Source organism: Mirounga angustirostris, unplaced genomic scaffold (genome assembly GCF_029215605.1).
Source record: "Mirounga angustirostris isolate CCGP_5_RB_7025 unplaced genomic scaffold, mMirAng1.0.hap1 SCAF_12, whole genome shotgun sequence".
NCBI lineage: Eukaryota > Metazoa > Chordata > Mammalia > Carnivora > Phocidae > Mirounga > Mirounga angustirostris.
The window spans coordinates 11601044-11616999 of NW_026991720.1; the positions used below are offsets into that span (position 1 = coordinate 11601044).

At 55.7% G+C, this 15956-nt stretch overlaps 1 protein-coding gene and 1 long non-coding RNA gene across 4 annotated transcripts in view; one reads left to right on the forward strand and one right to left on the reverse strand.

Annotated features, from left to right (window-relative positions):
* The window catches only part of LOC135362231 (uncharacterized), a 248167-nt gene extending 236987 nt beyond the window's left edge, over positions 1 to 11180 (reverse strand). For 2 of the 3 annotated variants that reach the window (XR_010406710.1, XR_010406712.1), the window contains exons 1-2: positions 8119 to 8245; positions 6365 to 6557 (exon numbers count right to left, since the gene is read on the reverse strand). This is a non-coding gene — a long non-coding RNA (uncharacterized LOC135362231). Of the gene's footprint in view, positions 1 to 6364; positions 6558 to 8118; positions 8246 to 10645 lie in introns of those variants that run through there. The other variant, XR_010406711.1, reaches the window with a different exon arrangement.
* EPHA1 (EPH receptor A1) lies at positions 241 to 15880 on the forward strand. Its single transcript, XM_045864128.3, has 18 exons — positions 241 to 376; positions 1419 to 1486; positions 5606 to 5887; positions 7517 to 7919; positions 8163 to 8318; positions 8602 to 8946; positions 9089 to 9216; positions 9466 to 9616; positions 10067 to 10163; positions 10376 to 10434; positions 11258 to 11383; positions 12225 to 12410; positions 12573 to 12634; positions 12755 to 12961; positions 13176 to 13325; positions 13628 to 13821; positions 15267 to 15422; positions 15527 to 15880. The coding sequence occupies exons 1-18, from the start codon at positions 295 to 297 to the stop codon at positions 15603 to 15605; spliced, it is 2931 nt and encodes a 976-aa protein (XP_045720084.2). The 5' UTR covers positions 241 to 294; the 3' UTR covers positions 15606 to 15880.
* The last annotated feature ends 76 nt before the right edge of the window (positions 15881 to 15956 follow it).

A 15956-nucleotide genomic window follows, 5' to 3' on the forward strand; every position in this document is an offset into this window, starting at 1 on the left:
GTTGGGTTTAGGATTAGAATTAGAACCGGGTCAGTCAATTCCTAATCCCACTCACTAGGCGGCGCCCGCAGTCTCATTCCGGTCTAGACGCCTCCGGGTTTTGAAGTTTATTACCTGCCTAACGAGTTTCCTTCCTGCCCTACTGTCCCTTTAAGAAGGTGATCCAGGTGAGGCCGGGCTCCGCCCCCCGGCGCTGGCCCCGCCCCCCGCCCCCGCCCGGCCCTCCCCTCTCGCCGTGTCCTCGCGACCTGACCCAGCAGGCTGGGCCGAGGTCCCAGGTCCCGGCCCGGCGCCATGGAGCGGCGCTGGCCCCTGGGGCTCGGGCTGCTGCTGCTTCTCTGCGCCCCGCTGCCCCCGGGGGCGCGCGCCAAGGAAGGTACCGACCCCCGCCCCTCCCCCTCCCCCGGGGCTCGGCCGGCACCCGCGTCCGGGAGCCGGCCTTCCGAGGAGGCCTTCTCCGCGCGCCCCTCTCCAGCTCTCTGGTTTTGCCCCGCCGCCAGGCGATCGACTGGCCAGGCCGGCCTTTGGTCTTTGACCCCGCAACCCGCTGCTTTGCCGGGTCAGTCACCCTGGCCAACAGTTTGCGCCTGGTGGTGGGCAGGGAGCTCCTGACCGCCGCGGGGACGCAGCGCCCAGACCCCTACCCCAGCGATCGTGGGCATCCCTCATTCCCAGGCGGTCTCAGCCTCAGGTGCCCAACCCAGAGATCCGGACCCCTATGAAGTCAGGGACGGGAAGTTGCCTTATGCCATCCTAGGCCGGAGGACAGAGGGACCTGCCGCTGGGGGATGGACTAGAACTCGGGGTGCAGGGGTTCCCAGATGTACAGGTCAAGCCTTACAGGTGAAGGCTTGCACACCCTCTCTGGCCCTACTACCCCTACTTCCCAGACTCAGCTACGCCTGTACCCTCAAATGCCCACCCCCAACCCCAGGCAGAGCAGGCCCTTTGCCCATAGAAGGGAACCTCCCCACCCAGGAACCCCCTCTAAGGTCCCCTGTCCACACCCTACCCACTTATGACCCCCAGGGGCTGAGATCGTCTTTTGCCCATCCACCCTTCCAGTTCTGCAGCTGATGGACCCCGCCCCGCCCCAGGCAGCACCGGCCCCTGCTGAGAGAGAGGGTGCAAGTCTTATGTGGGGCTGCCCTCCCCAACACTTCCTGCCTTGACTTTGGTCAAAGATCCAGCTGTCCAACCCTTGCCCGACTCTGCCTTCCTCCCTTCACGCTCTGGAGGAAGACTAATCCCTAGAGCTCTTCACTCCTCCTTCCTGGGCTAAACCTCAGGAAGTCACAGCTGTTAGAACAGGATGTGGATGGAAGCCTTGGGGCTGGGGGCCCAGGAGGAGGAATGTGGGTTGCATGTGTGGGGCCTCCTCTCCCAGAGGTGACAGGCCCCTCTTCTCCCTACTTCAGTCACTCTGATGGACACAAGCACAGCACAGGGAGAGCTGGGCTGGCTGCTGGATCCCCCAGAGGATGGGGTAAGTGTCAGGGGAGGGATGGCTCAAAGCTGCAGGCCAGTGGGAAATGGGTGGAGAGGTGGGTGGAGGAACGGAGAAAAGAGCAGGAAAAACTGGAAGTGTCTCCTCAGGGAGGGGGAGGGGAGGTGAGTCAGAGCCTCCTGAATGGGACATTGGGGGGGGGGGGGGACGGGTGGTCAGGCTACACCCCATGAAGAACGCCTCAGTGCCTGGCTCCTTCCGTCCCTATCCCAGTGAGGGAGGACTGAATACTTAGGAGGACTTGGCGGGTGATGGGCCCACATCCCCAGGGAGAGGATGCACCATAGTAGGGATGGTTGAGGGCTAAGAACCAAAACACCAGATGTGTCCTCAATCTGAGGTCCATCTATCCCAATAGAGTTGCACAGATAGGCTTCAGAGGGTCAGGGAACCCCATAAAAGTGTATTCTAAATTGTGTATATGGAGAGGAGAGCCAGAGTTTTCATCCAACTCTTCAAAGGGTGTTTGCCTCCCCAAAGGTAAAAGCTCCCCCACTAGAGGTCCCAGAGCCCTTGGCACCTTCTCCATGGGTTCCCCAGCCCAGGCACACCATGCGCTCCAGCTGTCTGAACCTGCTCCAAGTCCCTTCCCTCCTTGGGTCTTCCTAAGACCTAGTGAACAGAGATAGGTTCTTGTGAGTCCCAGAGAGCACCTTTCTGCCACTCAGCAGAGCCTGCCACAGAACCACGGGAGGCCGACCTTGTTGGCCTCAGCTTCCAGGAGTCTGGACTCAGGCCCTCGTCCCCTCTGGTCCTGGACCCCTTTCCCCTTCCTGTTCTGGTAGGAATGCAGCCTCTACTTCTGGGATTGGGGTCACTTGCTCTCTTTCCCTCTGGGTCCTAGGGTCCTGGCTCTACTCAGTTCTCCCACGGAGTGGCCTATAATTAGAATTAATAGACTAAACCATAATGTATCCTACAGGAGGGGCTGCTTGGAAAATCCTGGATTAGGCCAGCTGTAATAGGTGCCTCATCTCATAAACCAGATGATCACTCCACAGCGAGGCCACGGGTCCATTTGCTGGCTCCATGGGCCTTCACCCCCGGTGTGGCCCAGCCGCCCCCCACCCAAATAACTCTTCCCTAATTGAGCTGGAGTGGAAGCAAGGCCCTTTTTGCAGCTCAGGCCAAACAGCTTTGCACCAGGAGGGCAAGAAGACGGCAGCAGTCACATACTCCCCATGCCTGCCTTCTCCCCTCCCCTCCTTATCTTTTCAGCACACACACTCCCACACTCAAATTCAGGCCCCCCTGAATGTACCCATGGAGCAGCCAGCAGCCTGAGTGGTAAGTGAAAGGATTCTTGTCGCTGATCCTGGGCAGCTGGTTCTCCCCCATCTGTCACTGCTGGGACTGGGAGAGGCAAGATACAGCGGGAAACATCTGCTCCTGGCTCCAGCTGCAGCCGTGGCACTCTAGCTAATGAGCTGCACATTAACCACCTACTGCCCTCCCACCTGATCTCCACCCCAGGCCTTGCACTTGGGCTTCCCCATCAGAGCTTCTTCTTAAGAGCAGGCCCTGGGTGCCGTCATTGCCGGGACACCCTTGCCCAATCTTGGAACTCCCTAACATAAAGCAAAACTAGGTATCTCATGGATTTCTGCCCCTGCCCCACCCCACCCAGTTCTTAGTTAAATCCCAGAGCTGCGCGTAGCAATGAACACCCTTGGAAAAGGAGACATTCTGAGGGCCTCAGACTCCTCTATAAGGGGGTTGCAACCAAAATATCAATGGGATATTTTACAGAATTTGAGAGCTCCTTTCTTAAATCCATCTGGCAGAAAGAAAATATGTAAGAACGGCTGAGAATTCTTTTTTTGAAAAAGAATAAGGAAATAGAATACTTGCCCTACCAGATATCAGAACATGATGATACCTCGACTATAATTAAAACATGTTGCATTGCACAAGCATACCCAGGTCAATGGAACAGAATAGAAAACCTACATATGTGAGATTTTAGTATGTGATGACATTGGAATTGCAAATCAGTATGCAAAGTATAGACCGGACAGTAAATTGACAGCCGGATGTCCATAATTTAAAAAAGAAGAAGACAACAAGGAAGTAGAAGAAGAAGGATGTAAAGTTACATCTCCATTTCACACTATATGCAAAAATATAAATTCTAGGGAGATTCAAATCTAAACCTAAAAGCCAAACCTACGAAAATATTAGGAGAAAATATAGAAGATCTTTATAAGTTTGGGATAGGAGAGCTTCCCAAGCAAAATACACAACCCAAAATTCACAGAGGGAGAGAAGAGAGATGTTATTATATGAAATTTTTAAAAGGTACCAACATCAAAGACATCATTAGCAAATTAAGTGGCATGATGGGAAGAAAACATTTGAAACATTTCAAGCAAATGCTTAATATCTATAATGTAAAAAAAAAAAGGGGGCTCATCCAAATGAATACTCAAAAGATAAGAACAGGATATCAGGCAAAGTTTACAAACAGATAATTACATAAAGATAGAAATAGCCAGTGAACAAAACAGAAATGCACAACCTCCTTCTCAAAAAATGTAAATTAAAATGGCAAGAAGCTGTGTTTTGTCCATAAGATAGGCCAAAAGTAAAGTGATTGGGGTTTAATATCCCAGGTTTTCAAAAAATGGGGCCTCATGCATTGTTGGTGAAAGTGTAAGTTGATAAATCCTTTTTGGAGGCCATTTGACAGTGTCTTCTTTAAAAATTTATAAAACTTATCCTTTGTTATAGCAGTTCTACAGAAATCTTATAGAAATATGTACATGTTTACCTTAAAAACTAGAAACCACCTAAATGTCCAACAATATGTGAATGATTAAATAAATTATGGTACATCCATACAGTGGAATGCTATTTTATGGATTGCTAAAGAGAATTAGGTAGATCTATTTATATTCTCGTGAACATCTTTTTTTTTTTTTAAGATTTTAATTATTTATTTGAGAGAGAGATCAAGAGAGAGTACGAGTAGGGGGAGAGGCAGACTCCTCACTGAGCAAGGGGCCCCATGCAGGGCTCGATCCCAGAACCCTGAGATCATGACCTGAGCCGAAGGCAGATGCTTAACTGAGCCACCCAGGCACCCCTTGTGAACATCTTTCGAAGATTATTTATTTGTTAAAAGCAAAAAGCAGGTTACGAAATAGCACTTATGTTTTTAAAAAATTATGTTAAAAACATCCACACAAAAATATTCAAACATTTCTCTAGAGGCACTGAAAATGGTGTGGTGAGCTTTATTCCAAATTGTTCAGAGTGGCTCCCTGTGAAGGGTAGTCGGGTGAGAGGACCTTCACATTATATATGTTCTCTGACTTTTAACAAGTGCATAGAGACATAATGATCAGGAGCATAAACTCGAGCCTAGAGTGCCTGGGTGCATGCCCCAGCTCTGCCTCTTAACAACTGAGGGCATAGGGCAAGTCATTTAACCTTGCTATGACTCAGTTTCCTCATGGAAAGTGTTTACAACAGTGACTGGCCCATTAGTGCTAGCCATTATTATTAGTAAATTTAAAAATTATTTTAAGGTAAAAGCAGGTAAGGGGGGGTGGACTGCATGGTGTCCAGGAGACCACCCAGCCCTGTCCATTGTTGATTTTGATAGTGACCATAACTAGAAGGAATATCGGAGAGGGTGAGTTCCCCCTATACAGAAGAGTTCTATGCTTGTTCTTGCCCTCCAGAAGTTTAAAGGCCTCGACATTAAATGTAGTATCCTCTTCTCTGAACAAATAGGCAGAGAGGTTTTGTGAATGAGCTTTTGCCATAAAAGTCTGCTTTTTGGGGTACTTGAGAACCTGCTGATGAGAACAGGTAAAAATTGGTGCTCATACTTCAGTTGGGAGTGGAGTCATCGAAGGCACCGGGGCTTGCTGCAGATCATAAGGGGGTATTGTCTTGCCTGTCCTATATCCCAATAACTCCTGACCCTAAACATTTAACTGACTCTTCTCAGGCCCAGGGGTGGGAGGACAGCAGGACAAGTAGCTGAGCCCCGGGAGCCCTGACACCAGCTTCCCCGTCGTCAGCTTTAGAAAACCCAAGTTTGGGGAGCAGGTGATGAATTGGAGCCTGACTCGGATTTCTCTCCCGCAGTGGAGTGAGGTGCAGCAGATACTGAATGGGACGCTCCTCTACATGTACCAGGACTGCCCAGTGCAAGCGGGCGGAGACACTGACCACTGGCTGCGCTCCAACTGGATTTACCGGGGGGAGGAAGCTTCTCGGGTCCATGTGGAGTTGCAGTTCACCGTGAGGGACTGCAAGAGTTTCCCCGGGGGAGCCGGGCCTCTGGGCTGCAAGGAGACCTTCAACCTCCTCTACATGGAGAGTGACCAGGACGTGGGCATCCAGCTCCGACGGCCCTTGTTCCAGAAGGTGCTTCTCAACCCCCACCCCCGCCCCCAGCACCATTTGGTCCTAACACTGTTTCCCGCCTCACTCTTTCCCATGACCCCGCTCAGCTAAGGAAAAGACAAAGTGGCAGAAACAGAAAGAGGGTCTAGTGTCAAATAAGGACGAGAATGTGGGCCTAGAGATCAGAAGAGGTGGATTTGAGTAGAGCAGCCCCCCTCTTAGCTGCGGGGCATACCTCCCAGGACCCCCGCTGGATGCCTGCGCCCCGGGCAGTACTGAACCCCAGATGTGCTGTGTTCTTTCCTGTGTGTCCATCCCTGTGGTGAGCTTTTGTGTGTAAATCAGGCACCGTAGGAGAGTAGTAACAGTAACTAGTAATAAACCAGACCAATTATAACAGTATACTGTAATAAAGGTCATCAGACTGTAGTCTCCCTCCCTATCAGTCTCTCTCCATCTCTGTCTCTCTCTCGAAATATCTCATTGTTCTGTACTCACCCTTTTCCTTCTGGTGATGCCGCGAGCCGATAAAATGCCTTGCGAGGAGATGAGGTGAGGCCCACGGCCAGGTGTTGCGTCCTGACGTTGGGCTTGCGACGTGACCCAGCGTCAGGCTGCTATTGGCCTAAGGAGGAAAGGTCAGAAGGAGGATCACCTGTTTCCGGCGGTGGCTGACACCAGTGGGTAACACCTGCAACCCCAAAAGCCAAGCTGTGGATAAGGAGGAACCGCTGTGCCTTTTCTGCCGTGTCCCGCCTTCGGGCTCAGCTCAACCCCCGCCGAGCCTTCCCGGTCTGAAAAGAGTGTTGATAATAGGGCCGGCCTTAACCTGTTGCAGAGGCTTTGCCTCCGTTGAGATAACAGACTTCCCTGGTGGAGGCTGGGAAGAGGTATTTGGACTTCTGCTATCAGCACGCAGGGTGCTGGTGTGCGATGCACCCCTGTGAGTCCACCTGGAGTTGTGTAGAGAGACAGTTCTCTGCAGGCTCTCCCTCTGATACCATCCCTTTTCTACTCAGGAAAACGCACTGGAATGCAGAGGTATAAGGAGCGTATTATTATAGGATGTGCTCTCATTTTTTTTTCCCCCAAAGGGAAGATGTTGTAAAGTTTGTTATTAGTAATAAATTACCGGTGACGCACTTTGTAACTGATCACCTCATTGGCACAGAGGTTGGGAACACCTTCAAATAGTGGAAATTATATGGGCTGTGGCGTCTTGCGGCCCGGATTCCAGTCCCATCGTGTTGTAGCTGTGTGATCTTGTACAAGGTCTTGAACCTCTCTCTCTTTTTTTTTTTAAGATTATTTATTTATTTGAGAGAGAGAATGAGACAGAGAGCATGAGAGGGGGGAGGGTCAGAGAGAGAGGCAGATTCCCTGCCGAGCAGGGAGCCCGATGCGGGACTCGATCCCGGGACTCCAGGATCATGACCTGAGCCGAAGGCAGTCGCTTAACCAACTGAGCCACGCAGGCGCCCCGGTCTTGAACCTCTCTTAACCTTAGTCTCTCTATCTGCTTAGTGGGGCTGGTAATCCATCCTACCTCGTAGGTTTACTGTGTGGACCCAAACAGCGTAATCGCTTTCTGTTCCGTGGGAATGAAGCGTGACCTTGCCACGCCCCCCTCCCCGCACCTCTCCTTCCCAGGTAACCACTGTGGCTGCAGACCAGAGCTTCACCATCCGGGACCTGGCGTCTGGCGCGGTGAAACTGAACGTGGAGCACTGCTCCTTGGGCCGCCTGACCCGCCGAGGCCTCTACCTCGCTTTCCACAACCCGGGTGCCTGTGTGGCCCTGGTGTCGGTGAGGGTGTTCTACCAGCGCTGTCCCGAGGCTGTGCACGGCCTGGCCCGGTTCCCCGACACCCTGCCTGGCCCCGGCGGGTTGGTGGAGGTGGCAGGGACCTGCTTGGCCCATGCCCAGGCCAGCCCCGGCCCCTCAGGGGCGCCCCGCATGCACTGCAGCCCCGACGGGGAGTGGTTGGTGCCCGTGGGGCGGTGCCACTGTGAACCCGGCTATGAGGAAGACGCGAGCGGTGAAGGCTGCCTGGGTAAGGAGCCTCGAGGAAGGGGCGGGGGGCGGCGAGGACTCACAGGGGCCGCTCGGGGGAGGCTCCCCAAGTGCCAAGGGAGGGAAGGGTGCCTGTGCTCCATCTCAGCCATTTTTAGACTGGGTGGCTGAGCACCCCAGGGTGCAGGGTGTTTCTGGTACAAAGGATTGGGGAGAGGGGTGAATGGGGATGAGTCTACCGTAAAAACTGGACATCCATGGCTCTGCTGCATTCTCTCTCCAGGCTGCCCTAGCGGCTCCTACCGGGCGGACACAGATGCACCCCATTGTCTCAAGTGCCCCGGACACAGCACAGCGGAGTCTGAGGGGGCCACCCTCTGCACCTGTGAGAGCGGCCATTTCCGAGCCCCTGGGGAGGGCCCCCAGGTGTCATGCACACGTGAGTCCAGGGGGCAGGGCTTGGCCATCTTCGAGGAGCTGCAGGCCCTTTAAGGTTGGAAGTTTCCAGAGCTTTTCAGACATTGGGAATCCTTTAAAGGGCTGGACGCTTAAAGCTCCTCCCCTGCCCCTTACTTTCCCTGGAAGAATGAAAAAATGAGGTGATTCCTCACTTTTGGAATCAAATCTCCTAGCAAGGCCTTCAGAGGTGGGAGGAGGCAGGGGCCAGCAGCTTGTATGAAAGCAAAGGTGGCCCCTCCTAACGGCCCCTCTTCTCCTTACAGGGCCCCCCTCAGTTCCCCGAAACCTGAGCTTCTCTATTTTGGGGACTCAGCTCTCCCTGCGTTGGGAACCCCCAGCAGATACGGGGGGGCGCCAGGATGTGAGGTACAGTGTGGGGTGTTCTCAGTGTCGGGGAGCAGCGGTGGATGGAGGACCCTGCCAGCCCTGTGGGGGAGGTGTGCGCTTTTCCCCGGGAGCCAGCGGGCTCACAGCACGAGCTGTGCATGTCAGCGGCCTTGAACCCTACGCCAACTACACCTTTAACGTTGAGGCCCAGAATGGAGTGTCAGGGCTGGGCACCTCCACACCCGCCGGCGCCTCCCTGAGCATCAGCATGGGGCACACAGGTGAGCAATCAGGACAGGACCGGAAGAAACCAGAAGGGCTTAGGACCACAGGGACAAATGGATGGGCAGGAAGCAATCGAAAAGCTACTGAAGTTATTTCCTCTTTTCTTTCCAAACCCACTGGAACCCTCCCGACTCACAGAGTCCCTGTCAGGCCTGTCCCTGAGGCTGGTGAAGAAGGAGCCACGGCAGCTGGAGCTGACCTGGGCAGGGTCCCGGCCCCGCAGCCCCGGGGGGAACTTGAGCTACGAGCTGCATGTGCTGAATCAGGTGAGGCGGGGCTGAGAGACCGTGTCCAGTGTCCACGCCTGGGCACAGCCCAGCATCCCTGGCCCGGGTGACGGGATGGAGGGAAATCTGACCACAGTGAACTGTGCGGCTTTCTCAGGACAAAAGCCTACAGAGAGCCCTGCCCTGACCATTCCCCCACCCCCCCCACTCTACGTGATCCCAAGACTGCCCATCCCTCCACCCGGTCTGGCTCGGCACAGCCAAGTTAACGTTAGTTCTCATCCACAGGACGAAGAACGGCACCAGATGGTTCTGGAACCCAGGGTCTTGCTGACGGAACTGCAGCCGGATACCACGTACATTGTCAGAGTTCGAATGCTGACCCCTCTAGGGCCTGGCCCTTTCTCCCCTGACCATGAGTTTCGGACAAGCCCACCAGGTGGGTGGGTTCTCCTGTGCTCTACCCCAAACACACATGCACCCGTCCTCCCACTAGGCTTCTCAGACCCTGCTCCGATCAGTGACCTTTCCCCTTCCTGTATGCATGTGCAGGAGCTGCCCGGGGTGGGGCGAGCCCCACACGGACTCACATGAAGCCCCCGCCCCACCGTAATCTCAGATACACCTCCCGATGCTGGATGCTGCCAGCCAGTTTCCTATGCAATCTCCTAACCCCTGGTGCTCGGCACAATAAGCAGCCCCCAGCTGGTGGTCCCGGTGTGGGGGCTCCCCGTGCTCTCTCACACACATACCCCATCTCCTCGGGGAGGGGACACACACACCTGCGGTCCACTGAGGGCCCTGCCCCTGGGCATGCCCTTTCAGCCTCCACCATCCCGGTGGGCTCTGAGCCCTCTGAGCCCAGACTTCCTCACCCCATGTGCCACAGTTTCCAGGGGCCTGACGGGAGGAGAGATTGTAGCCATCATCTTCGGGCTGCTGCTGGCTATAGCTCTTCTGCTCGGGATGCTCTCCTTCCGCTCGAGGTACTGTTCCTGCCCCTCCCCGGCCACCATCCGGGCTCCCTTTGCCTGGCCAGGAGCCCCGGGAGGCAGCCCCAGCCACCCGCCCATCCCCTCATACGAAAGCTCCAGCGTACCCCCACCCCCTGTTGTTTGTGGGAAGAACCCAGCCAGAGGCCTTTGGTCCCCTGCGGCAGTGCCGGGACTCTGAAGAAGCTGTCCCCTCACCCCCACAGGAAAACTCAGCGGCGACACCAGCCGAGGCAGCGTGATCGTGTTGCCGACGTGAACCGAGGTGAGCCCAGGGCACCTGTGTGTGTATATGTCGGGCGGCGGGGGGTGTTGGGAGGTGCCACGGGATGGAACCAGAGAACCCACGTTGGCCAGGCCAACTCTGGGAGCACAGGTTGGGGCTGTTGTCTCTAGGGCTTTTCTGTTTTGCTACCTAATTAACTTTGGTTAATTAACTTTGTACTGATAGCCCCCCAGAGGCTCTGTGCAATTACCTGGTAGCTCTTGGTGTCACTGTTCCAACACCCGGGTCCTGGGCAGCCTCCCCATCCTGGCTGGCCAGGTCTGTGGGCCGAGGCTCGGCGGGAAAAGGACTGCTGGCAGGCTCCCTAAAGTCCTCCAAGGCATGTGGGCTTCCTGCTGGTCACCTCATTAGGTGCCCCACCAAAGGGGGAGTCAGTGGTCCATCCAAGCGAAGGGGTGAGAGTGAGCCTTGTCTGGGAATGTGAATGAGGTGTGAGTGATCAGAGGAGTATGGCTAGCAGGGGTGAGGAGGAAGGGCAAAGAATTTGAAGTGCGGTCAGTGAGCCATGGGAAGATTGGGTCACTGGAGGCCGTGAACAGCTTTCAGGCCCAGGTTCTGGCCCACTGCTCTGGGCCTCTGGGGGCAGGGACACAGGGCTTTGCGCATGGACAGAGGAAGAACCTCATTGCTAAGGACAGAGCCTTTCTCCCACTTTAGCCAAAACGGGACTCCTAAGGGAGCAGAAGAATGAGAAGGCTGGGGAGTGCTGCTGGCCCCCCCTCCCCTCACCACCCCCCAAAAAACCCTCCTGAACCCTGCAGTTGGAGTTCCTGTGGCCGAGCCCTCCCCGTTCTCCCCACAGAGGACAAGCTGTGGCTGAAGCCTTATGTGGACCTCCAAGCATATGAGGACCCTGCACAGGGAGCCCTGGACTTCACCCAGGAGCTTGATCCAGGCTGGCTGATTGTGGACACTGTCATAGGGGAAGGTGAGCCGGGCAGGCCCCCTCTTGTGTGGCAGCACAGAGCTGCTAGCTAGTCGGCCTCTGTGCTGGCCCAAGAGCTCCTTGATGCGTTCCCTCTCTGTTCTACCCTGTGTCCTCCTTGAATCGCTATGCTCATGTTGTTACCCCCTTATCGGGTGTCCGAGAGCCGCCTGCTCCCCACACGATCTGCTTCTGTGGTTAATGGAGTTTCTGATGAACAGCCTCCACACGTCATCCCTGTCAACAGAGGGGTCACTGTGCCCAAGCCCAGGCTATTCCCAGACGGTTCCCGAATGTGGGAGAGATTCAGGGCCTCCCTCAGCCCGCACCGTACCCCACCAGGGGCCCGGTGTCCTTGGGCTGCCCTGATCCCTTGGGTCAGCAGAGGAAATGGAGCTGAGCAGGAGAACAAAGCTTTGCAGTGTTCTTGCCAGCTGTGTAGCCAAGCCAGCTGAGCTGGGACCGGAGGATCTCGTGGAAGAGGGGAGGCAATGATCAGCCTCCCTGGTCACTGGTGCACTGGCTCAGACCCCGCCTGCCCTTTAGGAACACAGCCCAGTGCCACCACACAACCGCCTTCACTTGGCACCTGCCGAGCAGCTCCTGCTAGCCAAGAACTGTGCTCGTGTGGGAGACGGTACTGGACAGGTCGCCGAGCAACAGTCCCCTTCCAGACTCCTGTTCCCTTCCTGGGATGTGCAGCCCGAGCCCCTGGACCAACAAGGGCAAGCCACTTTTCTGATCCAGAGAAGACCGGAACCTGGGGTCTGGAGGATATGGCTGCCCATCCCCCTGGGGGAGCCTGACAGGGCATCGGGCCACGGCCTGTTTTCTTTCCACCCAGGAGAGTTTGGGGAAGTATATCGAGGGACCCTGAAAATCCCTAGCCAGGACTGCAAGCCTGTGGCCATTAAGACCTTGAAAGACACCTCTCCAGACGGCCAGTGGTGGAACTTCCTTCGAGAGGCAACTATCATGGGCCAGTTCAACCACCCACACATTTTGCACCTGGAAGGCGTTGTCACAAAGAGTATGAGCAGCTGTCTTCAGGAGCACGGGGAGGGAAAGAGGAGGAAAGGAGGGCGTGAGACCATCGGGAGTGAAGGGAAGATATGCTGCCAAGGGCAGGAAGTCTGGTTCCGGGTGGAGATGGGGTAGAGGCTGCCATGCTGACGTGTGCTTTGTGTCTCAGGAAAGCCCATCATGATCATCACAGAGTTTATGGAGAACGGAGCCCTGGATGCCTTCCTGAGGGTGAGGAGGGCAGAGAGCCAGCTGGGCAGGGGGATGCACCGTGGATCCCTGGGGTTGGCTCCTGGTTTGGGAAGAGGAGACCCTGCCCATTCCCTAACCTGCCCACTCACCGTGCTGCAGGAGCGGGAGGACCAGCTGGTCCCTGGGCAGCTGGTGGCCATGCTGCAGGGCATTGCATCTGGCATGAACTACCTCAGTGACCACAGTTATGTCCACCGGGACCTCGCCGCTAGGAACATCCTAGTGAGTCAGAACCTGTGCTGTAAGGTGTCTGACTTTGGCCTGACCCGCCTCCTGGACAACTTTGATGGCACATACGAAACCCAGGTTAGAGCCGTGTACTCACTGAGCGTGCGTGCACTTGCGCAAACACACACACACTCGCGCAATAATGTGCCGTACCTGTAGTCACACGTGCACCAGGAAGGACACATGCTCCTGTGGACACGATAATTACTCATCCCTTTGCACAGGGGTTTTCTCCTCCCCTCCCCCCACCATGCCCTGAAACATCACCTTTCTGTCCTACGTGCCCTGTTAGGGAGGGAAGATCCCCATCCGTTGGACAGCCCCTGAAGCCATTGCCCATCGCACCTTCACCACGGCCAGCGATGTGTGGAGCTTTGGGATTGTGATGTGGGAGGTGTTGAGCTTTGGAGACAAGCCCTATGGGGAGATGAGCAATCAGGAGGTAAGCCTGGGGTACTCCTCCCCATGTCACCCCTAACTCACTGCTCATCTCCCGAAATCCTCCCATGGCTCTTGCCTACAAATATCCTATTCCTTCTTCCTGACCCGCAGTTTTTCTGCACTTCCTTGGTCCCCTTTGCCTTACTCCCTGTTCTCTTTACTGCGGTCGGGGGCGGGTAGAGGCTCTATCACAGTGATCTTGTGTGAACAGAGATTTCTCAGGGGCCACCAGGGAAGCCGAGCTTCCTACCTCAAGCCTGCCCGCCCCCCCCCCCCCCACTCCCCACCCTGTCCGCACTGCAGGTAATGAAGAGCATTGAGGATGGGTACCGGCTGCCGCCTCCCGTGGACTGCCCTGCCCCTCTCTATGAACTCATGAAGAACTGCTGGGCCTATGACCGTGCCCGTCGGCCCTCCTTCCACCAGCTGAAGGCACATCTGGAGCAATTGCTTACCAACCCCCACTCCCTGCGGACCATTGCCAACTTTGATCCCAGGTAGCCACATTGGAGAGGGCAAGGGGTTTCGGAGGATGGATCTGGGAGAATGGAAATGGGCATTCAGCTACATTCACTGAGTGCTGGGCCTGTGGAGCTCTGGACAGAGCGCAGCATACTACTGAGGCAGGACCATAGTCAGCGCCCTTGGGGACAGTCCACCCTGATGGAGGAGCTGCCCTTCCGTCCCCGATAGCTCTAGTTTGGCAGAAGAGAGGACGCAAGTGCAGAGAGGTGGAAAGTACATATAAGCCGTGCTGACACCCTGATATCGACTCCAGGGAGCTTGGTCACTTGGGTGGGGAAGAGAGAGCAACCAGCAAGTACCAGTGGGATGCATGTTGGTACTGGGAGGGGCGGCCTTGTGGGGTCTCCCAGAACACATGGCCAGCATGGGTTGGGGAGCGAAGGGCAGGCTGATTCCAAATAGCGCAGGATCCCAGCAGCGTTATTTCGGGACTGTGGCCAGAGGTGAAGCTGGAGACAGGGGCAGGGTCAATGCCAAGAGGACCAGCTCTGCGGAGAAGTTCGCACTTTATCCTGAGCGTGGAGAACTATTTGACCAGTTTTTAAACTGGAGGGTCATGATCAGAATTGTGTTTTACCAGAAACGTTGCCAGAATGTGGAGAATGAACTGGTGGCAGGGGTGAGGTGGGGGAGATGGGCAAGGCCGGACTTCGAACGCTTAATCAAGCCAGCCAGCCCTGGCATGCTGGCCTCTGTATCAAACCACCATATATAACCTTGTTTCTGGGCGAAAATGTGCCTCAAGTTCCAACTTCTGAAACTATCTTTTGGAACACAACTCCCTCGTATACTGGAGACTGCGTGTGCTAATCTTTCTGGAATGTTGAACATTTTTCCCCCAGCAGATCTATTCTGCTAATGGTTTGGGCTCCGGCTGGCTTTAGCACAGGAACACTCATTGTCTTGTGGGTGTCGGAGGGCAGGAGTAACAGCCGGGCTTGGAGGCGGCGAGCAGGGGCTGCTCCCGGCATTCGCAGGGGCCGCTCTGACGATGGCAGGACCCTACCCGGCTTCCCCGGCCTCTGCTCTCCTGCCTTCTGCGTCCTCTCAGCTGGGACGGCTGACACTTGCGCGTCAGCCCCCAATCAGGCAGCACCGGCCGCCTCGGTGGGAGGTGGGCTGGCAGCCTGCTTGTGTCCGGGCCTCCCAGGGCTGCCACTTTCCCTGGGCCCATCAGTGCGGCAGGACCGTCAGCCTGCCCACTGCTGTGAACACACCAGGAATCGGGCCAGGAAACGAGCTCACAGACAATGGCCGGGCTAATCCACAAAGTCCAGATAATCTCTGTGCTCAGACACCCAACTTGAATGCTGGCTGCAGATGCTCATAGGCCGAGCCCCGATTTCAGGGAAGCTGGAGCGGGGAGACAGAGGACACCTGTACCTCCCTCGGGACTGAGGCACCCTGTGTCCCACAGGGTGACGCTTCGGCTGCCCAGCTTGAGTGGCTCAGATGGGATCCCCTATCGAAGCGTGCCCGAGTGGCTAGAGTCCATCCGCATGAAACGCTACATCCTGCACTTCCGCTCAGCGGGGCTGGACACCATGGAGTGTGTGCTGGAGCTGACAGCTGAGTGAGGACCCCCCTCCGCCTACCCCCCCACCCCGCTGCGGGCCTGGGAGGGGAGGGCTCCTAGGGGGGAAGCCCATACCCACAGTCCCCTTCCATCGCCCACAGGGATCTGGCGCAGATGGGAATCACGCTGCCAGGGCACCAGAAGCGCATTCTTTGCAGTATTCAGGGATTCAAGGACTGAGCCCCTCCCTCGCCCGCCCTGTCCTCAGAGAGCAAAGATGGGGCCATGGTCACTCCCCACGGCCCTGCCCTCAACCGATGTAGGCCTTCGGTGCTGCTCCTGCCCACCCTTCCTTGAGCAACTCACCTCTGGGCTGGGAGCCTTTGTTTTAAAAAGGGAGGTGGGGGTAGAAGTAAAAAGGTAATTGGGGGAGGGACCTGGGGAAGGGTTTAATATATATACATAAACATATCTATTTTTGTAAATAAACAGGAGTTGAGTTTTCTCCTTTACCCATTGGCTTTGTTATCCCTGTATTTCCTCCGATCCACCCATGAAGGCTGTAGGCACAAAAGAGTTGACTCCTAACGA